Raw genomic sequence first — 24514 nt, 5'->3', positions numbered from 1 at the left:
GTCACAACAGATTGAAATACAGAGATCTTCATCGTTATCCCTTTGATATGAGGACCAAATGAAATCTGAGAGCATCCTGCAAATCCAATGATATCTTTGATGCAATCTGACAGGATTTCAGAGAGATAAAGAAATTGCTAATCTGAGTGTGTTTTGAAAGTAAGCACCAGCGTCAAATAAATCAGATGACAGCAAGGACAGGAGGGACAAGGACAAGGAGATGTGAAGCGTGAGTCCCTCTATAGGTGTGGTTCTCAGATGTACTGGAATCATGATCCTCTTCTCCATATTGAAGCAAGACAAAAAAGAAGAAGCCCTTTACATCACCAATGACATTCATCTAGCAATGAGTTATATGAGCTGTTATATACTATATCTATAACTATTACAGTAGAGGCTGGTGGAGGTCGGACAGGTTCATTGTAATACATGGAATGGAATGAGGAATAGTATCAAACAGTTGGATACTATTCCTCATTCCATTCCATGCATTACAACAAGCCTGTCCTCCAATTTCTACCTCCACCAGCCTCCACTGAACTATAAAAGTCTGACTACATACTCAACATTTTCAAGTTACAAGTTAAAGATTTTGGCAAGACACATAAGATTGAATTGGCTGCACTATTAGCAGCAGGAATCAGAAGATACAAAGTACACAGACTGCCACTATCCAGGCTGCCTCGAGGAGATAGTCATCATGAGCACTTTGAAGTTCACAGTGAGACTGTGCACACATTTAGGAAAAAACATCTGAAGCAAAATAGCTACAGTATGATATCACATTGATGATATAACATTTCAAATAGAGTACAGTTCTCCTCAGGACCCTCTGGGCACCCTACCTCCAGCAGAGCATGGATGGATATGGATTTAGAGGCCCTTGTATGAACTCATCTCTCAGAGCTATCCTCAAAGTCCATCCTCCATCCCATGGGTGGTCTAGTCCCCAGGCTCCCCAGACACATTGAAGTATGTTTGCTCAGGTGATTTGAGATGTATGAGACCTGATACCAATTTCTGCAACGGGCCGCCAAGCCAGGAAATGAAGAGGGGACTAAATGAGGTTTCCTTACGCCGCAGGATGAAATGTGTTCTAGTCACCACGGCAACCAGGGCAACTGGTCCTAAGGGGGGTGCGGAGGACCAAGAATTCTAAAAAAATCCAGTTGTCCATAAGCTAACAGAAAAAAACACCAGAGGTTGAATAACAAAGAGGAGCCTAGAGAAATGAAGGTAAACTGATATTTCAGTTCATATCTTATTACCTGTAGCACAGTCACAGATACAACATATAGTTGTATAACAAAATAATAATCATGCTCTCTGAGATAAAGGCAACTCGATTTCAAATCAAAAATAATGTTTTGTTGTAATCACTCTAAGCCTCTATGCTGCAGGATAATGAAAAAAAATCCAGAGAAATCTTTTCAGTTCAATTTGTTCTCCCAGCACGCTTTATTCCACTTCATGCAACCATCTGATTCAGCCAATTATAATTTAGATTGTGCCAATTCAAACACTCCTCAGGGTTTAAGTGAGTGAGTCAAATAGATCTGGGATTCATTCAAGCATCCCCTCTAAAGTGTAATAATGACATTGTGCTACAGAAAACAGCAACACTGCAGATTGCAGCAAGAGAGTCAGCAGGCATTTGTCCAGGGCTATGCAGACATGGCTAGGCTAGCCAGTGTACTACAGATAGAGGGGAGAGGGAGGTCCAGGTCCACAGACCCTGCTGTCTGTCCCTCCCTCCTTGACGCGTTGTGTCTAATCTCAGATTTTCAGTGCATGAAATCATTCAGGCAGAATGATGCGATGTTTGGCTCCGGAGCAGAAGCGTGAGATTTGTTTCTGTTCGGATAAACACAGCCTTCACCATTGTCTGAGAAATTGTGAACACTTCCATTTCAATTTCAAAGTGTGCTTGACAGGAAATAATCACATTGCCCGCTGGAGGAAAACACTCACCTGCAGTCTCGTCTGGTTTTGATGTAACTTTTTAATAATGTGTCCCCTCAAGAAGTTGACCTCAGATATCTTACTCATTCTCTATCGTTGTATTATGAATCTGTTCACTTGTGCAAACATAACATTCGCGGGACAAAACAATGTTGTTGTTTTCTTAAATGTACCTACCTACGAGAGATTCTTAACACCTACCTACCCAAAGGTTCGCCTACACAGGCAAAAGCATGCCAACCCAAAGCTAACGTTAAGCTTCAACTAATCCAGCATCAGAGTCCATGTATTCATGCAGCATCACACGCTACACCACACCAGTGGTTACGCAGGCAGAGCTCTTTGTTCCTCATAATGATCAGTTTAGGGCCATTTCCAGCCCACCAAGACTCAACCACCTCCATCCTAATAACACAGCTGCCTCTGCAATGTGGCAGGAGGCAGGAGCCCTGATCCTAAGCGCCTTTGGTGGAGAAAAGGCAAAACCAGTCTTCGTAGACAGACTGTGAGGCACATAAGGCCCTTCTGGCCTCCTGGGGTTTAATGTCTTGTTATTTTCCGCAGACTGAACCAAAATGAACGCTCTGGCAGCAGGGCATTGCCATATTGGCATCATTTCCTTTCTACATGCAGGGAGTTAGTCTGCCTGCTGGTGGAGAGACAGGGAACAAATCTGCCTTGTAATTATGGACTGCTCATTTGGTTGATGTCCCGTTAGGGAGAGATGGTGTAAAGTCCAGTCCAGAGGCTTTGTGATTTTGTGAGATAATGATATAATCGAGGATTTCTGTTCAGCCCTGTCCATGACTGCAGCTAATAATAGGCTCGACCAATGAGAATAACATACTCCAGTAACACACTAACTTCCATCAACTGAATTGCGAAGTGCAGTACAATGGGTCCAGGTTCTTTATCATGAGTGTCGTGAGTTCAGTGCACCTGTCATACAGTAGGTATTAGCGTCAGCTCGACATTTGCCCTATTTGCTCTGACTTCCTGTTGACCCTCGATTACACCTTTGTTTGTCTGGAGCAGGGCCGAGTCCCTTGCTGTGAATGTTATTCTGAACCAGGTGAGTCATACCAAGCCTGGAGCCAGGACCATGCACCGCTGCATCTAACCGAGACACTGAACAACTGAACACTGAACAATCTGTCACTCCTGCATTCCATGTCCTTTGTGTCAGTTAACTATCCTCTCATCAAGTCACATATTCATAACTTGACCCCCTCATGGAGGTTGACTTGAAACAGACCTTTTACCTTTGTACAGGTGTGTGTGTGTGTGTGTGTTTGTGTGTGTGTGTGTGTGTGTGTGTGTGTGTGTGTGTGTGTGTGTGTGTGTGTGTGTGTGTGTGTGTGTGCGTGTGTGCTCCACATTCAGAACTGAGCAAGGGTCCCCACTCCCACCCATGTTCCCTTATTCTCTGTCATGCATGCACTGTAACATGCAATTGTTGAACACATCTCAGGCTATCATGTAAAACATCTGAAGTCAGTAACAATCAAATGCACAGCATTCCTTATAAGGCTACACTGGTTAAACTCCTCTGCTATCTTGTCTGGATGTGTCACGCTGCGCTAGACTTGCTGATCCTGAACCATCCACTACTATTGCATACAGTACATTGTGTGACAGCTGAATGATAAATTGTGCAATGTTAGGAGGCAAAATAATGCAGAAGATGGATGCCTGTTGGGTTTTCTGCAGTGGGTGGGAACACTTTCTTTTTATCCCGTGAGAAATAGAGGACAGCATATGATAAATGTGACTTATAAACTAGAGCACACATTTTGCTGAAGTCTCAGAAAAAAAGAAGGGACATAGTTATGCAAAGATACTTTATTTTGGAGAGGATAAATGAGGTGGAATGTTTGATGGCGATAGTAATAGCAGCATAAACTACTTCAGTCACATTTCATTTAAAAAGACGGAGAAGGGACATCAAGGGATTTTATTGCAAATACACAGAGAAACTGAGACGATTTCATGAAATTCCATCAGTGTTTATTCTCTTCCGGTGTTCAGAGACAACAGATGTGCCAGCAGAGGTAATAACAGCCAGGAGTGTCACACACATCCACTGGCGATGTGGCTGCATTACTGATTATGGTGTATGCCATGCCGTGCCATGAAAGCCTGCCATCAGACATGATTAATTATCATAATACACATGGATGGATCTTGGATGAAAAACTATACAACATAGACTTCGATAATATTGAAAACATGCCTCTACCATAAGGTATGCAACTGCAGTGGTGGCAACGTGATAGGGAAGGTGTTCTACTTCTCAAGTTGAGAAATCAACAATATCTAGATGCGCGCATAAATGTGGTTGTACACTGTTTATACTAGAGCAATACTATACAGGTTTATAGCAACACACAGTACATTCAGTATAAAGTAAAACTCTCACTACCCGATTATGAGGGTATGGGAAATGCAGTTCAATGTTGATAATTCATGAGAACTGGTTGGAACGAAGGTTGAACAACCTGAAAATTGAGTATCATCCACTCACCCCTGAAATAAAGCCGGTGCATGAAATGCTGTCTCGTTTGTTTTGTTGTTTTGGTTAATGGTGTTTAGAGGACCACAAATAACACAAATATCATGTGTCATTTGGCATTAGCCATGTATTACATTGGGGAATAATGGGTGCTAATACTTTGAATCCAACAGTTGACAGTAATAGTGATGGTAATAGTGACATGCAAGGTTGATGATTCTTATCTTCTACAGTAGTAGCTATCACTGCATGGATGAACAAACATGGGTCATAAAAATGGAATGGTAATTCTGTGGGTTGTTTTGCCTTCTGAATGAACATGACATGGTCTTTTGTAACGTGGTTGACAGCGAGCTGAACATAGGCTCAGGCAGTATGGAACAACAAACACAACAAAGTGAGCATGTGGGTCACCTGTCCCCAAAGTCAAAGAGCACAGCTATCCTCTTATATTACATTCAAGTCAAAGGCAATTTTAAGGCCCGACATCAACTATATATATGTTTTCTAGAAGTTTACTATATGTTTTCTATAAGCATGTACAAAATAAAGAATTTTAAGTTATTCTACAATTCTATTTAACACTCTTACCATGTATTTTGAAGAGAATGATACATACAATACAGTAGATTCAATCAAAAATGTAATTAAAATCGTACACTTTTGAGTTTTGTTTTAACTCAGACTGTACACACAAAAGATGACACCATTGGTAGCCTTTATTTTTACTATTGGCTTAACGTCAAAGACAACTGAATAATACGGTAAATCTGCATGTTTAGCCTGTGTACATTCTCAACAGCCTGTCATCCACATTTTGTTCAAAGCGTTCAAGGAGGCTGCTGGAAACCCATACAGATACACATTCCTCTTCACATGTGTGATGACAGTTATTAAGACAATAGGACTTGAATTCAAGTAGGAGACCAAAGAACTTCAATGGTGCAATCTGGAGTCATCAATAGGAATTCCTCTGGTGAAATCCACACGGTATCATCAAAAGCGTTTCCTTGGAGACGCACAAATTCCATTTGTACTCAGCTTGATTCAGGAAAAGGAAGGTATGGGTTATTACTAAACCCCCCCAAAGCTGCTACCCCATGGAGATTCAAATAATTAGGCCATACAAACTTGATTAATTGTTTAACGGATGCCCCACCTCGCTTTTCTGAAATCCGTTAAACAATGAATCAAGCTTGCATGACCTTAGCATGGAATTTAATTAAACACAAATCACAGTATACCACAGAGAGCTTGTTGTTATTGTTTAAAAAATGAAAGTCAATGGAGCTCAAATGAGAACCTCAACATGATTTGTGTTCTAGCAAGCTAGGGTTGAGTCTCCCAGTACATTCTGCTCACTAGGAGCTCTCTCTGTCTCTCACTGTAGCTCTCTCTCTCTCTCTCTCTCTCTCTCTCTCTCTCTCTCTCTCTCTCTCTCTCTCTCTCTCTCTCTCTAGAGGGGTGTGTTGATATTCAAAACCACACTCTTACCGCCATATCAATAATTTACACATTGACTGTGTTGAATTCTTAAACATCCCTGCTTAAACGAGTGTCAGGAGGACAGATATGTCCAACAAGGCAAACATGAATCAGCTTTGTTGCTGTATCATTTGCTGTAGTAATTTATGGTTTACAGACGTGTGCGAAATCCATGACTCTGTTCAAAGAACATTGGACATTTCATTCATTCAGCTAATTCATGAGCATTCCTTGTGCATCTTTAAAAATGCATAATGCTATATTAACGATGACACATGAGGCAACAGTTTAGAGCAAAAAAGCAAAGAGTCTCACTCCATCTCTACAATGTGTAGCATTTCAGAATTATAGTTCTGGTTCAGGTTGAATGAGGTGAAAACTCTTTCTGCACAGAAAAAAAATATGTTGAAATTGTTGCAATGTTAAACTACCTTTTTACACTCAGTATTTTTATTTTTATGAGTGAATAAGAGGAAGTTCAGAATGTATCCTGGAAGCCCCATTCTGAATGAATAGGACCAGTATTGCTCGGTATTCCTATGACATGCTCTAGGATTTTTGTCAGGAATTCCGGTATATTTCCACCAAGTGAAGACATATTACACTCATGGTTTGTGGTTTGTGCTAAGAAGAACATCAGTCATAATGTTAAATTAGGGGAATTTTACTTCATGAATTTAGGTAATTTCCTGCTGTCTGGAATAGATTAATGTGTCTCATGTAAAATGTGATGTGTGTAAGCTAACAGAAGTACTGAATTCCAAAGAGAGAAATAATATAATTGGAATATTAGCACAATATACAAAGTAGAAAAATACAAATGTGATCTGAGGATGTTTTAGAAACATACTAAATTGATTTGTGAACCAAGAGACTAGAGACAAGATAAGGTTAAAGAGACAAGAATTAGAACTGCTTAAGAATGCTTTTACTTCAATGAACACAGCTTTATTTTTGATGGCAATAATGCTTAATTCAGTAGAAGATTTCTTTTTACTCTGACCATTCTGACCACCCAGAGAGGAAAGAGAAACAAAAGCCAAAGAGTGAAGAATATCTCCATCTAGTGACTGAATAGTGTAACATTTTACACACCTACAGTATTTCTCTTATTTTCATAACTCATTTGCTTTGATGTTTTGCAAAGACTTGCTGGTGAATTATTGTGAGGGTCTTTGATGTTTGTTAACATTAAATAAATCCATAAATGATGTAAAAGGATAGCACAACATGAAAATTTAATAAGATTTTTCCAAGGGTAAATAACTAAACTTAATGATACAAAATAAATCCAAATACAAAAGTATTTCATCATTGATCTCTATTCAGAATCTTGAAAGGCACTCATGCCCTTAGGCAATCGATAGGGAACTACAGTGATATAGCAATCAATGTGCCTACAAGAATTGCATTTCAGCACTTCCCTGACCTACATGGCTGTGGGACCCGCTGGTGAGGCCAGAGAAAGTTCATCTAGAGGCCAGTTTTAATTGCACAATAAAGGGTCATTTAACCCTTATTCTAGATTCCAGATCCTTATTTAACTTCCCTCATCATTATCTTCACTTATGGAGGAGAGGTACAAAGAATTATACCCTCCTGGGCTGAATTTTAAGTAGTTCTTTGAATTAAATATTGAGCTCATTGAATACCTATATTTGATCGACATGTTAAGATTCCTGTTGACTGAGACCTTGGGTTGCCCTTAATCATTTCAGTAACAACATTGTCTAACATGTTATTATTTAGTAATTTCGTGATTTTGTGTGTCATAAGTGTAATTACAGTGTTACCACAGTAAACAGGTCGACAGAAATGTAATGTAAATCATACCATGACCTTGTCTTCTACTGTACATGATGATCAAACTGCATTTATTTGAATATTACATGAATTGATAGACGTGCAGGTAATATCAAAACTATAATTTTAGCCATAAATACAGATACAAAAAAATATGATTAGGTCATGAAAGATTACATATACTCTTCTGTCAATCAAGTGCCATGAAATATTTTTCTTATCATGTATTGAGGGGTCACTTGTAAAGTAATCCCTTGAAAACGGAAGAGGCTGTCAATGGAAATATAAACTGCTGGTTAGTGTTCTGTCTAAGGGGAAACAAGGACGCCAGCATAACTCAAGACAAATAAAAAGCCATCATAACACGGTTTCAGTCACCACTAAAAATAGACAGTGCATACATAAGGGAGTTTTAAGTAGATTAGATGTATAGTGTGCACTGCATACATTTAAGCAAAGATTTTTCTACCCGATTCAAGATGTGGTTGACTGTCCCTTTAAGCAGAGAATTCATCAGAATAAATATTTATTTTCTCAGGGCCTTGGGAAAAGCCCTTGTTAATGATGCCTGGTTTGAGTCCAAGCATTAATTAGACACTGTGGGAGTTGACCACCCACTCAAAGGCATGGATGAGGAGAAGGACAGAGGATGGTTCACTGAATACATTCAACAGAAGCCATCTTTCTGAAGGTTTTCTTAGCCTGATAATGTCCTAAAGTAATCAAACCCCCATGCAATTATTCCCAGCGCCTTGCTCCACAGTATTCTTGGTCTAGAGAATATTTTTGATTCAATCTTGGTCGCTTTGTTTCGAGACGCACGGAAGACAAGTTGATGTCATCTTTGTCATACTTTCTGGCTATATTTACACCAATCCCCCATTAGGCTGACTGTGTCACTCTGGATTACTTCGCACCCTCATTTGAGTTTTAGTCTTGGGGCCTGAACTATACCGGGATGGAGCTAATCAGGTCAATGTGTCTCTGCATTCTGTCCTCTGAATCTCATCAGAATGGCTTTTTTTTACTGTATTATAATACTTTCAGTCCAAGGCGTACTTTTGAAACAGAACTTATGGATAAATATATAGTTTACTCTTAGATTAGTTTACTATTTATCGTGTATTGGATGATAAAACAATATAGCCTAATAGCACTATAGATTCCACTTTTGGATCTGCTGAGCATTAATACTTAAATGGAAAGTTTATTTTGGTACTGGTAAATTAACTACAGGCATGCATTATCAAAATACAGTAGTTATACAGTAATTGATTCAATACATTAAAAATATATGAGGGAAGTACAGGGGAATGTGTAACTTACAGTTCGGGGGTAGACCTCTGGTGTGTTTCAACTTTCAACATCATGTTCCACAACGCTCTATGATGGGAAATAATATCTAAAGTAAACTCTTGTGGGTCCACTTACACAAGTAGATTACACCACCGCTTGTTTTTGTCATGTCATGTTGTTGTTGTCATTCGATCATCCTTTTTGCTACTATGCCGAAATGTGTATCATGATGTATCCGATAGGGTTGAGTCTTTAGATTAGAATAGCACTGCATACAGAATCAATTATAACAGCAGAAGCATGAATGCAATTTGAGAAGTTAATGCTACATTGTAACTTATGCACACGTCACATTGTGTTCACTGATGTATCCAATGAGGAGTGTCGTAGCCTCCGGCATGTACCAATCCTACACGACGCACAATCATGGCGCAGACAGGACTGGAGAACAACAACCGCTAACTTTCATTTCAGACAACACAATTGACTCTTGCTACTTTCTTTCAACATATACGATTGCAATTTCGAAAAGAGTCAAATACGTTACATTTGGTAAGTAAATTACCCACTTGATTGATAGGCCTATATTTTTCAGTCTCCGAAGGTCGTGTTTTCCTCGATTTGAAGTACAGGAGGCAGCAGCAGCAGACACTAGACAGTATTGTGTCGTGGTTAGACAGCATGTACAGAAAATGTATTTTTACATACATTTGGATGTTAACAATAGCTAATTAACTGTTTTTTATTGTTTCACTGGGACTGCTACCCACTTGGATTGCTACCCAGTCCCGCTCATCTGTCAATCGGCAATTAGATTACCTTTGTTGGTAAACAGAGTCGTGCATGCGGAATTTACGTTAGATACTAAAGAAGAGACCCTATGCCATTTTGACCGATCTAAACCTACTGTAGTTTCATCTGGATTAAGGCACATTGGGCATGGACGCATCAGTGTTGTTTTGGCTGTAGGCCTATTCAGTTTTTCTCCATCCATGTCATTTTATATAATGTGTGTTATTAAAGTGTTATTATGAGTTTTGGGGTTGGGGATTTAACTATCCTCTCTTGTGAGCAAATAGCTGTCCTCACTAGCATGGTCACCAATCTAGATTAGAAAGTATGAAGTGAAACCAGGAAAATAATTATATTATAATAACGCAATACATTACTTTTTTGCAGGTTACATGTAGGCCTCTATAGAAATGCATAACATAGCTAGAGATATGTGCCTTTCCTTACTATATAGCCTGCTCTCGTCTATGATCAATTTATGGAAAAAGTTGTCAACAAGTTGTCTGCGGTTGGGTTGAAAGACCATCACTATCTGGTAAGCAGCGAGATACAATGTGACATTAGCATACCAGGGGTTGCAGGTCCTCATCCTGACACGACTACCGTCTTATCTAAGGAGAGCTGCATTCTGGGGGCTCAGGCTGGCCCTCTTCAGATGGAATGTGACGACTGGTTGACTGGGCTGCCTTTTTATGGCAAAGCCAAGCTCAGCTGTGGAGAACAAGAGTGCTTTAGCCTGCTCCACTCTGTTGGTTTCCCCAGCCCCTGGTATGCAGACTGTGAGGCAGCTGTGTCGTCATTTACATATGTCTACCAGGTGCAATATTGGCCTGCTGCGTGGTGGCACTTTTGTGAAACTGACACTTTTGTGAATGGATCCTGGGTTTTATCAACTGTGCCTTTTAAACAAGGTTAAGCTCCCTGTGATTGGTACACAGTGAAATAGTCTAGTTCCCTCTATTTCAATGGTAAAGCCAGTGCTTGTTTTGTTTTTGTTAACTATTATAGACAGTATATAATGCTAAATTATGGTAGTTACCAGGGCCTACCAGCAGGTGTCAACAACAGTTGTTTTGGTATTTTGTACCCCAGTAAAATAGGAGAACCCACTAAGCAAATCAGTGCAGTCTGTTTTTGATTAGCCCATCCATGAACACATGATAGCTTCCAAATAATCATTATATAGCTGGATTCTAGGACATTCTAAAACCACATATTGTAATATAATGAGCCTTGTGGCTGTAAGTTATACAATGTATGGAGATAATCAGCTTTCTTTCTGAAAATGCTTTGTTCTTGTCTCTACAGAAATAGTTAGCAATGCTACTCATATAAGAGTTGTTCATTTTTGTTTAGGTAAATCAAACTAGTAACAAAACATCTTATTTGGGCTTTATTTCAAAACATGTTTTAACTTAGCCCTAATATGTCATCCCTTGCTGTTGACTGTGTGACCAGCCGTTTGTCAGATTTGGTCAATATTTGCAGTGTCAACAAGTCTAGTGAAGTGGAAATGAGGCTTAGCAACCCATCAATTACCAGTTACAAGCTTAGCTCATTATTAGCCTTTCCACCCAAGACTATAGATAGATCAGCAACATGTTAGACAGATGATGAGCCTAAGTCTTTATTGAGAACTGACTGGCGGTGTTACCCTGTGTTGTCTTAGTGGGGGCCTCCTGGGAGGTCATACCCCCTAACTATAGATTATGACTTAAGTTCCTGGGCCAGACAGACTACTACTGTTACGGTACATGGTGAGGGTGCTGTGGGTCCCCTTTCTGGGTGGGTGGGTTGGTGGGCAGGTTCTAGTCACACTAGTCTCTGTGTATCCCTCTCCCAGCCTTCACATACCAGCCAGTTTGCCCACCCACCTCTGCTGTCTCTCCCGCCTCTTCTCTCTCCCTCTCTTTCCCGCTCTATCCTTACCTCTGAGAGTATCGCTTTCTGTCAGCTATTCCAGGTCCGGTTGGTAAACACACTGACCGTAAGTTGCTCAATACCTCTGGGGTACATAGAAAGTATTTTTCCTGCTTTCTCTATTGTGACCCACAGAAATAGCCTTGTTCTCAAACACGTTTTCTTTTGTCAGTTATTGTTCCTGCACAGTATGGTGTTGTGTCACACACTTACAAATTAATGTGGACAAGAAGGGCAAGATAGTGGATTTGATATTATATTTAACATAATGTACTTATATGGACAACCAGAAGGCAGAAGCTACCTTGTACAGTAATACAGTTGGAAAAAAACCACATGGACGTCACAGACTGACAGGGTAGTTGAACCAGGTCCCTGCGCAAGGAAACATAATTACCCCTTTGAACCTGAAATAATTACTTTCACAGAAGCATAAATAAGCTGAACATAGGTCTGGGTCCCTAGCTGGGAGAATAACCTTTTGGGGGCCCTGTGTGTTCTTGGCAGTGTTGTCACATCGATCACAGGGCTCAGTGCCGTGCCGACTGCTACATTGTTGAACCCTGGTGTGGAATGTGTGCTAGGCTCTATGGCATCTTGTTGTTTTTCGCCGTGGAGTGCCAGAAGATAAATTGATGCTGATCCTTTTATAATTCTCTGTAAAGAGATACTTGTGTATTTTAAGCAGGCATGACAATCCCTAAATCTTACCTGGAATCTGGAAAACATGCTGAACTTTGAGCCATCCATCGGTTTTACCTTCCTGGTGACTAGTTCATCAATGACTTTACAGATGATTCAACTACAGTGGCCTTCAAAGTACATTTTCAAGTACCCCACTTAAAGATAAAAGGAAACTAATAGAGGATAAATGGTACAGAACAGAGGAGGAGGATTTACAGTCAACATTTGAAAGGAAATAACTTCATGGTCATGGAGGTGGTGACTCTTGTAGCATGGGACTTGAGTCACAGTTTAAAAGCAGTTCTCAGACATTTGTAGGCCAAATGCTTCCAAATACCTTTGGCACTCTCTCCTCGTCAAGCTGATATATTTTTGTGTACGGCTGTGATCAGAGCAGGTCATTACTCTGGTGTTTTTAACAAGCTGATTGGTGGATATTATGACAGGAAGCACTGTGTTTGGGTCTGGCCTGACGGTGAAAAGGCCTGGGCTGGCTCATGACCAAGGAGTTACTCAGGGCCTCTGATGGCTCCGCACTCAGCAGGGATATGGGAGGGGGGGCAGTTGATGCAATCCTCACTGCATTAGTCCACAGAGTGTTAGGTGTACTCCCACCCACCCTCCCCAACGCCCCCACCATCCCTGGAAATGGACACTGCCGGTGTATTTATAGACCCGAAGCACAGACGAGCTCTCTTTTTTAAACACAGACAAGGAGCTACTCGTATTCACCAGAGCTGTGGTGTCGCACTTTCTGAAAACTTAGCCTACTCGTTACTTCATCGTGTTACTTGGGGCTCTTCAGGTAGGGGGATCTCAAGCTTTTTCTGAAGTTGATAATTAAGTCATAATTACCAGAGATTGGCCTGCTTAGCTAATTCCTGGACTGTTGTATGTACCTTTCAGTACATTCAGGGAATGCTGACTAAGTGTTTTAGATCCATTATGGTAATAAGAGTGTTTTTTTGTTTTTTTTAACCAGTTTACTTACTACTTTACTTATCATTGGTTGATTGGACACCACACCAATGTAGCTTGTATTGAACGTTTGCTGTTCTGTGTGATACATTTCTATATTTCTGCTGTAATACTGTATATTGCCTTTGGGGTTTATGACTCATCAGAATATTTGTCATATGACAGAATACAGTAAATAGATTCATGTTGAGGTTACAGAAAAGCTCATGTTGTCTCTGTTTTCAGATGAACCCAGTCTTCTGAGCACACACTGAAAGAGATAGCCATATAGAGATCCAGAGGGAGGAGAGATGGAGAAACCAGTCATACAGACCCAGTCGTCCACGCTGCCATTCTTCGATACGGCCCATGCCTTCAACCTTCTGCGGGGCATCCACGAGCTCCGAGCAGAGCGCAAGTTCTTTGACATCACCCTCTGTGCCGAGGGGCGGGAGTTCCACTGCCACCGCACCGTGTTGGCTGCCGCCAGCACCTACTTCCGGGCCATGTTCGCCGGGACCCTGAGAGAGAGCGCCATGGACCGCGTGGTTCTACACGAGGTGTCGGCCGAGCTGCTGGGCCTGCTGGTTGACTTCTGCTACACGGGCCGGGTCACCGTCACCCAGGATAACGTGGACATGCTGCTGAAGACGGCCGACCTGTTCCAGTTCCCCTCGGTCAAAGAGGCCTGCTGCGCCTTCCTGGAGCAGCGGCTGGACGTGTCCAACTGCCTGGAGATCCAGGACTTCGCCGAGGCGTATGCCTGCCGGGAGCTGGCCACCAGCGCACGCCGCTTCGTCCTCAAGAACATCGTGGAGCTGGCCAAGGGGATGGACTTTGAGCGGTTGCCGTGGAAACGGCTGCTGGAGTTCGTGTCGGACGACGGGCTGTGCGTGGACAAGGAGGAGACGGCCTATCAGATCGCGGTGCGCTGGGTGAAGGCAGACCTCCAGCGGAGGCTGCACTACTGGCCAGAGCTCCTCCAGCAGGTCCGGCTGCCCTTCGTCAGGAGGTTCTACCTGCTGGCTCACGTGGAGAGTGACCCGCTGGTCTACCTCTCCCCCTCCTGCCTGAGGATGGTGAGCGAGGCACGAAGCTTCCAGTCGTGTGAGTACGACCGCCATGACAGGCCTTGCCAGCGAATGCGTCCGCGGCCCTCCACGGGCCTGGCAGAGATCTTAGTGGTGGTAGGGGGATGTGACCAGGACTGTGACGAGCTGGTCACTGTGGACTGTTACAACCCTCAGACTGGACAGTGGCGCTACCTGGCCGAGTTCCCTGACCACTTGGGAGGTGGATACAGTATAGCTGCCCTGGGGAACGATATGTACGTCACAGGTAGGTTGACAATTGTCGGAACGCACACTCTTCCAAGTTTTGTAACCATGTTAAAAAGCATAAAAGCTTTTGGATTTTGATTTTGTACACAGTACACGTACTGGGTTCATCTAAAAACAGAAACAATATTACCTTTCCTTTCGTATGTATGAATCTATTCATACTTTATGATGCTCAACTCTATTAAAGTTATATGCCCTGTGTTGAACTTGAAATACAACCGTCAGCAGATATTCTGCAGTTATTACAGTTGCTGTGTGTATTTAGTGGCGCTGGCTGTAACCTAAAAGTTCAGTAGCTTTCCAGTTGTGCGTCTTATGAAATGGCAGGCAGGGCCAGGCCAGGCAGTGGGGAGAGTATAAATAAACCACAGGCACTCTAGTTATATGTGAGCTGAGCTGCGAGGCGAGGTGAGGAGGGAGGGAGGGACATGGTGTCCTGCCAGAAGTTGCTGCAGTGGTGGTGGGCTCAGACAAATCACTGGTAGGCCATCATCATCATCATCATCAGCAGCAGCATTCCCAACCACCATGCAGGTAAATACAGTGTTTTCATTTAGAAAACATCCCAGGCCTTCACATGCTGCCTGTATTTCTGGCAGGACCTTGATGGGGGAGTGGGGGGGATACAAATCATTAGCAGTCTTCTCATACTGTCCTTGGCAGCGGGAGAAGGCTAAAGCACATGATCTGGGGTAGTTGTTATGAGAGGTGCCTTCTTGCTGACAGACTCACTTGTTGTTTTGTAGGTGACCTTCGATTCTATGTCCTTGTGAAGGTTTTGTCATAACATCTTTCAAGTTGAGGCTATCCAAGAGCACATGATCCCTTGAAAACTGAAAGACGGCATTGAATCTCATTTGATTATGGAAATTAACTTTACTTGTTAGTTGGAATGCTGATTCGGTTGACAAATTATGCGGTACATAGAGTTCTGGAGATCCACTTCATAGTTGACCTCTTGGTTATGGAAGGATGAAGGATGAAGATAATAAAATGACAATATGCTGTTTAGAACAGCCAGGAGTGGTTATATCACTACCAACTGTAGGTGGAACCTAATTTCTGATCATAATGTGCAGCAGTCATACACTGTATGTAAAAAAAAACAGGATGTTTTTGTTGTGGATCTCGTCATTGTGCTTCTCTCTCTCTCCTGTGCTTGGCAGGTGGGTCTGACGGCTCGCGGCTCTACGACGGCGTGTGGCGCTACAACTCCAGCGTGAACGAGTGGACAGAGGTGTCGCCCATGCTGAAGCCTCGGGAGTACCACAGCTCCTGCGTCCTAAAGGGCCAGCTGTACGTGGTGGCCTCGGACAGCACCGAGCGCTATGACCATGCGCTGGACTGCTGGGAAGCCCTGCCGCCCATGCTGCATGCCATGGACAACTGCTCCACCACCACCTGCAGGGGGCGCCTCTACGCCATCGGCTCCATGACTGGAGAAGACACCATGGCCATCCAGAGCTACGACACAGACACCAACCGCTGGACCCTGGTCAACACTGGCCAACTGCCCCCGTGGTCCTTTGCCCCCAAAACAGTCACTCTCAATGGTCTCATCTACTTTGTTAGGTAAGGAGAGTATGGACTCCCTAAAGACATGTCAACGTACTGTAGATATAGGGGTGTCAGGCATGTTCTGTCAAACAGAGAGAAGGAGAGTACTGTAATGGGGTTTGGTTACGGAGTGGCAATTCTCACTCTTGTCTTTGTGTTACAGGGATGACTCTGCAGAGGTTGACGTGTATAATCCTCAGAAGAACCAATGGGAGAAGATCAGTCCAATGACACAGGTATTTGACTGCTGCCTTTTGTAATGCATTTGAATAATGTCAATGTGTATTGCAGATATACAAATTAAAAAATAATTGTATGCTTCCATTCATAGCCTTCAGAATTACCAGTCTATCTATATAAGTTGTCCTACTTCTAAAATAAACAATGACATATACCCTCCTCAAACCCTCAGTACATCAAAACATACACCCTCCCTTTATTGTCAACATCAATATGACACATATTTACTGCTGAATTTCAAAGATATTGATCCAGAGACTAGAGGTCTAGTATACTTCCATTCATAGCCTTCAGAATTACCAGTTCTACCGATATAAGTTGTCCTACTTCTAAAATAAACGATGGCATAAACCCTCCTCAAACCCTGACTACATCCATCTGTCTCCTCTTTCAGGTCCACGTAGGAGGAAGTGTGGCTGCCCTGGGCGGACGCGTGTACGTGTCTGGTGGCTATGACAACACATTTGAGCTGTCAGACGTGGTGGAGGCCTACGACCCCGCCACCCGCACCTGGATGCCCGCCGGCCGACTGCCCCAGCCCACCTTCTGGCACGGCAGCGTCAGCATATTCCGCCAGTTCATGCCCTCTGCGCCAAACGCTTTTGAACCCATCGACGTGCCAGAGGCGAACGCCATCCACCTGCACCGGCACCATCGTCACCATGCCCTAAACAATCACAACAACAATCTCAACCAGAACCACGACGTCAACCCAGCTCACTGAGTGCTGCATTCTGGGGCCTGACTATACGCTGGTTCAGCCCATTAGGGCCATAAGTTTACTGTGAATACGCGTCATTATGATGCTGATTCTGAGAAGAGAAGAAAGCTAGAGAAGAATGACATTGTGATTGAGCTTGTATGCAGTTGTGTGAACTATGTAATTCACCTGCCTGCCACTGTGTCATTACTAAGCACTCATATAACAATGAGTGTGTCTATAGACTGGACAAATGGACTGGCTGGCAGGGTATTCACGTCTCATGTTTGCCCACACATCGATATCTCTATAGAAGTGTATCGTCTTGGGTAGAGTATTTTTTTTTTTATATATAATCGACTTACTTTGGAGTTGTTTTCCATTTTCCAGTTTTGAAGAGTGAGAGCCAACGTCCCTCAGAACTAATAGCATGACCCCTTACATTCCAAACGCTCACACACTAAACATTTACATTTATGGCATTTAGCAGACGCCTTTATCCAAAGCAACTTACAACAAATTTGTTTAAGTAAGTGAATCATCTATCCATCAGTCCTCATAAGATAAAGTAATCAATGCTCGGACCAGGGGCCATAGGCAGTCACAATGCTAGAAGAAGGAAAATGGTGGAGAGACAGGAGAGAAACTTGTACAGGGGGGTAGTGGGGGTGCAGAGGTCTTTAGGAGGGACCGATAAGATGTAGCCTGAAGAGATGGGTCTTCAATCTACGGCGGAAGCAACCAACACCACAACCAACCACCATGTTTGTGTAGCACCAGATAGATTGCATCATTGGACTTTAATAACTGAAGAGATGTATGGGGACTAATGTCTAAATCTGTACTGCTAGGAATCTACCAGTATCTGAATGAAATCAGAGAACGAATGGTTGCATGTGAATCACCTGAGTTGATGGACTCTACCGCTGAGGTGTATTCAGTGAGGTGAAACGTTCAGAACGTTGCAGATGAAACATTTCTGAATAGACCTGACATGACTCCCTCATCTACATGACAGACAATCATACCTGTTCTACACAATAGATTTCTGTCTGAATGTTCTGTATTGTTACACTCTCCTTTGAAAGCCTCTGATGAGGTTGATCTGATCTGGCCCTACCAGACTACCACTGCTAAGGCGCTACCTTAGGCTGAAGGCTATTTTCCTGTCCTAATCTGGACATGGTTTCTCTAATCAGACCCCTCTCTCTGACCTTGTAAGGGTAACTACCCTATCTAGTCTGCATGAAGTACATGAAGAATTTTTCTTATAGATGCTTTATTATTTGATCAAAAACGTGTAGTTTATTTATGAAAACGTATTTATGTTTTTGTAGCGTTGGATCAGATAATGTTCCTGTATTCCCATTGTTGCAACAGGAGGCGCAGGTACACCTGAAGTTACTGTTGAAACAACGTCGCTGTAATGATAACTGGAAGTAGTAACACATTCTCGATTTGCTATTCTGCAACATTATGTGTTTGACTAATAGCAGTAATAGCAGTTGTTCATTATACTATATGATTTTGTTTTGTTTTTTCTTGGTTTTCATACAAGTGGTTGTTGAAATCTTTTTTTTTTCCTAAACATCATATCTGCCTTGTGTTTGGGTTAGAATAGTGATGATGTCCTTACAGTGTGATCACTAATAAAATTGCAGGCAGGACTGTCACTTTATTCTGTTCCATGTTCAACATGATTCAACACATTTCCATTCACTTCTTCTCCCAACAACACAACATATCTGTTAATGTGTCCATTATCATGACAATGTACAATATAAGATGACAATATATATTTTTCAAAACCTTTACAAAAAGAACGACAGTAAGCCAAGACGTAGACCAGACCCCATGCACAGGCTAAATTCAACCAATGTCCACAGAGCAGCAGACTGTCTAGAGGGTTTGAGAGTGCTTTATCCAACCAGAATTCTAATAATTCTAATCTTACAGAGCAACTTCATTAGCACGTCATTTATGTAAGAAAACAGAAAACATAATTTTACTGTTGGGTCTCCGGAGACCTGCAATAGTGAGTCTGTCTTTGTGTGTGTGTGTGTGTGTGTGTGTGTGTGTGTGTCTTCAGGCCTTATTCTCTGAGGCATCCTCCTGCAGCTGCACCACCACAGTAGACTCAGTAAGTCCCTGGTAAGTCCCTGTGACCAGCAGTGTCTGTTCCATCACGTCTGCCACCGTGAAGCCTCCCTCCCCCACCTGTCCGTGCCCCACGCTCAGCTCCTGGCTGGACACCACCTCCTCCACCACCAGGCTGCCAGGCTGGATCACTACCCTGAGGAGGCCACTCTCACTAGGCTCAGCTTCAGACTCAGACACGGGGCGGGCTCCTGGAGCTGGGACCTCAGAGTTCTTCTCCTCAGTGGCCAGTGTAGGGTTAGTAGGATCACTCTGGCCTCCGTCCTCCTCCTCTTCCCCGTCCTTTACTATCAGGTTCCGCAGCTTTCTCTGTCGGGGGTTGTAGTTCTCCATGCGGTTGTGGATCTGAGAGTGACGGCGTAAGTGGCTCTGGAAGAAACGGAGGTCGATATGAGCGCTGCATGTGGTTTACAGTATGTCGGTGTAAACATTTCAGGGAACCGAGGACACTGAAAATGCATGACCTACCTGCCTGGTGAACTTGTAGCCACACTCGGAGCACTCAAACTTCCTCATGCCTTTGTGACGACGCACATGGACACGAAGCTGTTCGATGGCTGCATGAGAGACAAAGGCAAGGAGAAATCAGTCAAAAAAAAATGTTTCATGTGATTTGTTTAAATGTGATTTATCAATTACATCAATGTAACATCTAAAACAAGCAGGACGGAACCTTTTGTCAGAATGTAACCTACTTATCTGGTTAGGAAAGGTAAAACCGGACAATGGGTTATGCACTATGATGTACCACCAGTGGTCACACACACACACACATGCAAAGACAGTGCCATTTTCTCACCCTTGAAGGTCTTGAAACATATCTGGCAGCAGTGGGGTCGGCCCTCCTGGTGCTTGCTGGCGATATGGCGGACCAGTACACCTTTCTCTGTGAAACGCATGTCACAGAACTCACAGCTGTACGGTCGCTCGCCAGTGTGGGTACGGTGGTGCTTGTCAAGACTGCCTACACACACACACACACACACACACACACACATTAGTACAAGTAAAGTGTTGGAAAGACACAGTATACTATGTTAAGGGGGGGCTCAAACTGTGTTTACGTAAGAGTTACAGAGTTGTGTTGTGTTGGCCTGTGTGAGAAAGATTGTTAATCTACAGTAAATTACTTGACTTTCTGGTCTGGTTAATTATCTTTGTTGCCAGCAATGGGTGTGCTCTAATAACAAGCCACATAGTGTCAGTCACCCTGCGTCCGGAAGGTCTTCCCACACAGATGGCACTGGAAGGGTTTCTCTCCAGTGTGTACGCGCAGGTGCATGTTGAGGTTGGCCTTCTGGGTGAACGCATGGTGGCAGAACTCACAGACATACGGCCGCTCGTTTCTGAAAGGTTACATACACCAAAAGTGTGACTCAATCCATGTTACATCACACGGTACTGAGGCTGTGTATGCGAGTCTACCAGTCCAGAGCTATATATTAGAATTATTATGGTTCTGTACCAGTGTTAACGCCTCCGGTAACCAGCCTGCCATTTTGAATTTTCACGTACACACTTTGAATGTTCTGAGCTTTGTTAATTCTGTCACCTTATCATAAATAGTGGTTTGAAGGTAATGTAGTTGAAGGTCATGAAAATAACTTGTATAATTCCTAGGATTATCATGATCATTACAGAACCCAGTCTCACCTGTGTATGGCTTTGATGTGCATCTGCAGGCCATTTCGGCTGGAGGCTCGATGGCCACATTCCTCACACACAAACAGCTTCTCACCACGGTGCTTGGACGCCTCGTGAACCAACAGCTCTGTGCGGGAAAAGAAGCCCTTGCTGCACACAGAACACTGTGGGGAATTTTTTTGTTTTATTATAGAGTATGAGAGGCAATCAGTTTTACATCCTGACAATCAATAAAGCAATATAGGTTTGAATCCATGTAAGTATGCAAAATCTAATGTAGATATGCACATCCCAAACTTTCACACCGGTGCAGATCGATGTAAGGCAAGCAAATGAACATAAAAAGAGGAGATCTTCAGCAAAATACTTACTAGATGTGGCTTTGGAAAGCCATGGATCTTGATTAAGTGAGTTGTCAGTTCTTTCTTATGCATGAACTGTTCAGGGCATGATGTACACTGAAACAGATACATAGACAATAAGTCAATATACTGTAATACAAGTTTGACAGAAAAAACACACCAGACTGATAATTATTGTAATTTCCATAGATGGTATGGTCACAGCACTGCGTGATTGTTCATGGGTGTGAGGTGCACCTTATTGGGCATCTGCCCTGTGTGGGTGACTGTGTGCAGACGTAATTCCAGCCTTCGGCCAAATATCATAGGGCACAGGTTGCATGGGAACTCCTGTAGTAACAACAAGCACAAACATACATACACAGGTAGGAAATTCAAATATCACATAAAACATGCATATAAATTATTTCTGCAATTAATTACTTTTTATGTCAAGACCACTAGGAAGGATTTTTGATGTACAAATGTTGACTGGATTTGATCTACAGCTGTGTGTGTGTGTGTGTGTGTGTGTGTGTGTGTGCGTGCGTGCGTGCGTGCGTGCGTGCGTGCGTGCGTGCGTTAGTCAGGCTCTCACTCACCGCTTCTGCTTTCCTCTTGCAGTTACGGACCGTATGCTCCTGCAGATTCTCCTTTCGGAAGTATCTCTTCCCACACTTAGAGCACTCAAAGGGCTTCTCTCCTGTATGACGCCTGGCAAACATAGGAACAACATATAACACACAACTCACTCGACACCACCATGTTTGAACAGGTCTCTCTTTTTTCATCTCAATGGGACTTATAAAGCTATATGAATAAAGGTTCAATGAAACATTTCAATGGGATTGAAAGAAAGGGTCATTGACAAAGTCACTGCAAACTTACCTGTTGTGAACTTTGAGATAGTACCGGCTAAGGAAAGTCTTATTGCAGGTGGGGCACTGCACAGGGCCTTTTTTGGCACTCTTCACTGCCTCTGTGCCGTTCACTTTATTGACAGCTTTGCCTCGGCCTTTGCGTTTGCCTCTGGGGGCGGTGGTGACAATGGGCAGGGCAGAGGGCACGTACTCTTCATCAGTATCAAGCCCCTCAACATCCCCACCAACATCTTCATCCTCGTCATCATCACCATTTTCATTCATCACCACCTCTGACCCATCCACCTGGAGAGAGGAGACAAAAGCCCAACCATCATCCATAAGGAATAAGCCAGTTGTGCAATGTTTGTACTAGTAGTAGCAGTATAAAACTATTCTTAAGGTGATATACTAGTTTTAAGTAGTTACAAATTGGTTAGCAGCGCAAACCCTCCTCCCTAATTTCTAAATTGAGGAGCATGAGCTCATGTACAGCAGGTTACCTTTATTTCAGGGATAGGCTGGGGGAGGTTTGGGTTCTCCTCCTCAGCCCCACCACTCCCCTCCTCTTCATTGGGGTTTGGTGGCACCCTCTTGCTGGTCTTCACTAAGGGCGTAAGCTGCCCAGTGGGGCTCTCGCCCAGTAGTCGTCTCGGGCCCTTGACCCTACGCCCAGAGCGAGTGGTTGTGGATGAACTGGGATTGTCCTCTGTTAATGGTGTCTTGTCCAGAATTAAGTCGTCAGAGGTTTCAAGATTGGACGTATTTGCAATTGCAGATTTGCGGGGTCTCCCCCTTTTACGGACAACGGGCATGGTTTCCACTGAACGATCAGGCTTGCCCTCTTTAGTCAATGGCACTGCAGGCTGAGGTCCCTCTGCAGAGACAGTGTGCTTTGTGGTGAACTGCTGACAGAGTGTGAGTGCATCTGGTACACCTAGGCTGGTGGCAGCATGCTGCACCTTCTCCAGATTGAGAGGGTCCAGCTTCAACTCCCCTGTGTAGAAAAAGTTCAGGAGCAGCTCTAGGCCATCAGTGGGGCAGTCCTGTGGAAGACACACCTCCGTGGATGGGGTGGTGGTGGTGCTTGAATGAGACTCCTGAAACACTTGACTGAAACAGGCCAGAATGTTGCGATGGGCAAGGTACACCTGATCCCCAGTTCCTACGCTCAGCGTGGCATCACAGAATTGGCCCAGCTCCCTCTGCTGGTTGAGAGAGGACAACACCCGCTGGGCATGGGTGTTCTTCTTCTGTGCAGGCATCTTTCACCATTCAGTATATATTATTATGGAGCACAGGCGACTTCACTTTCTGGAGCTGAAATATACAGAAAATAGATTTAAACTGAAGTTAAAAACGGATTAATAACTAAGAGGAGAGTAATGTGCTGTGACTGTTATTGTCTTGCTCAGACTTCAACATTGTAGGAAATGCATTATGATTGTGAATATTTACATTGAATTATTAGCATTCCATTAAAAATCATGAGTGATTCATAATTGTGGAATAGTTTAATTGATTATATGTTATGATAGCTAACCCCTAGCGTATGCACCTCGACGTTTACCACGTTACGCACATTTTAAAGACGCTCCCTAATATTTTCGTTCAGCAGAAACAGCGAAAAGTGACTCACCTGTGCAGGCTCCTGAAAATTTAATTACTGTTAGCTAGTCGTCGGAACTGTGCATTGCCTTCAGTGTCATTTTGTAGTTACTTGAGAGAAAAAACAAGGGCCTTGTGTTGCTTTATTTCGAGTAGGCCACTGCGGTAGGGACAGGAAGGATAAGGATGTGACGTTTACTGAAGCCAGACATGCAGCTAGCTCACTAGCAGTAGCTATTTTGAAATCAAAATTGTGTGTGCAGATGGCAGATGCATCCTCATTAAAATGTGTATGGATCATCTTGCCAGCGCACACAGCGTGTCTGTTAATCTAGAATAACAAACTAGGCTGGTAGGCACAGCAATCCGTATTTTTAGGATAAAAGTCAGGCTATCTGAGTCCTGGGTCTGAGTGAATGCAGAAGCAGCCAGGACCCATCGCATCATCTCAAAGTTCCTAGTGCAATGTTTACCAGTATTATTTTCTAATCTAAGCAGTAACTAACTAACTAAATAGAAGGATCATAACAATAACACTTGGCTCGACACGTGTAAACAATTTAGCAAGCCTGCTCTGTAGGGGGCGCCACACACACTGGGGGAGGGCTAGCCAGTCGCAGGCACACGCGAACTCCGTTCAACGTATTCATTGTCCA

The 24514-nt window shown here is 43.2% G+C and overlaps 2 protein-coding genes across 2 annotated transcripts; one reads left to right on the top strand and one right to left on the bottom strand.

Moving 5' to 3' along the window:
- The first annotated feature begins 9473 nt into the window (after positions 1 to 9473).
- klhl21 (kelch-like family member 21) lies at positions 9474 to 18921 on the top strand. Its single transcript, XM_083675301.1, has 5 exons — positions 9474 to 9610; positions 13658 to 14749; positions 15918 to 16323; positions 16472 to 16544; positions 16943 to 18921. Exons 2-5 carry the CDS (start codon positions 13723 to 13725, stop codon positions 17270 to 17272), a joined length of 1836 nt encoding a protein of 611 aa, XP_083531427.1. The 5' UTR covers positions 9474 to 9610; positions 13658 to 13722; the 3' UTR covers positions 17273 to 18921.
- Positions 17313 to 24004, bottom strand: zbtb48 (zinc finger and BTB domain containing 48). Its single transcript, XM_083675300.1, has 11 exons — positions 23890 to 24004; positions 22754 to 23570; positions 22279 to 22556; positions 21993 to 22104; positions 21649 to 21741; positions 21421 to 21507; positions 21059 to 21213; positions 20615 to 20751; positions 20205 to 20369; positions 19874 to 19962; positions 17313 to 19774 (listed from the first exon to the last, which is right to left on the bottom strand). The coding sequence occupies exons 2-11, from the start codon at positions 23513 to 23515 to the stop codon at positions 19334 to 19336; spliced, it is 2319 nt and encodes a 772-aa protein (XP_083531426.1). The 5' UTR covers positions 23516 to 23570; positions 23890 to 24004; the 3' UTR covers positions 17313 to 19333.
- Between the last annotated feature and the right edge of the window lie 510 nt (positions 24005 to 24514).

Source organism: Argentina silus (genome assembly GCF_951799395.1).
Source record: "Argentina silus genome assembly, chromosome: 8".
Taxonomy (NCBI): domain Eukaryota; kingdom Metazoa; phylum Chordata; class Actinopteri; order Argentiniformes; family Argentinidae; genus Argentina; species Argentina silus.
Note: the sequence above shows the minus strand (reverse complement) of the source record. Positions and strands in the feature narration are given on the sequence as shown.

Bases quoted from the DNA above. Each gene is read 5' to 3' on its own strand.
- klhl21 (XM_083675301.1), top strand. From the start codon at position 13,723: ATGGAGAAACCAGTCATACAGACCCAGTCGTCCACGCTGCCATTCTTC. The intron at 14,750-15,917 runs GTAGGTTGACAA...TGTGCTTGGCAG, and splicing joins GAACGATATGTACGTCACAG to GTGGGTCTGACGGCTCGCGG. The intron at 16,545-16,942 runs GTATTTGACTGC...CTCCTCTTTCAG, and splicing joins AGATCAGTCCAATGACACAG to GTCCACGTAGGAGGAAGTGT.
- zbtb48 (XM_083675300.1), bottom strand. From the start codon at position 23,515: ATGCCTGCACAGAAGAAGAACACCCATGCCCAGCGGGTGTTGTCCTCT. The intron at 22,557-22,753 runs GTAACCTGCTGT...TCCTCTCTCCAG, and splicing joins AGCCTATCCCTGAAATAAAG to GTGGATGGGTCAGAGGTGGT. The intron at 20,370-20,614 runs GTGACTGACACT...GTGTGTGTGTAG, and splicing joins GAAGACCTTCCGGACGCAGG to GCAGTCTTGACAAGCACCAC.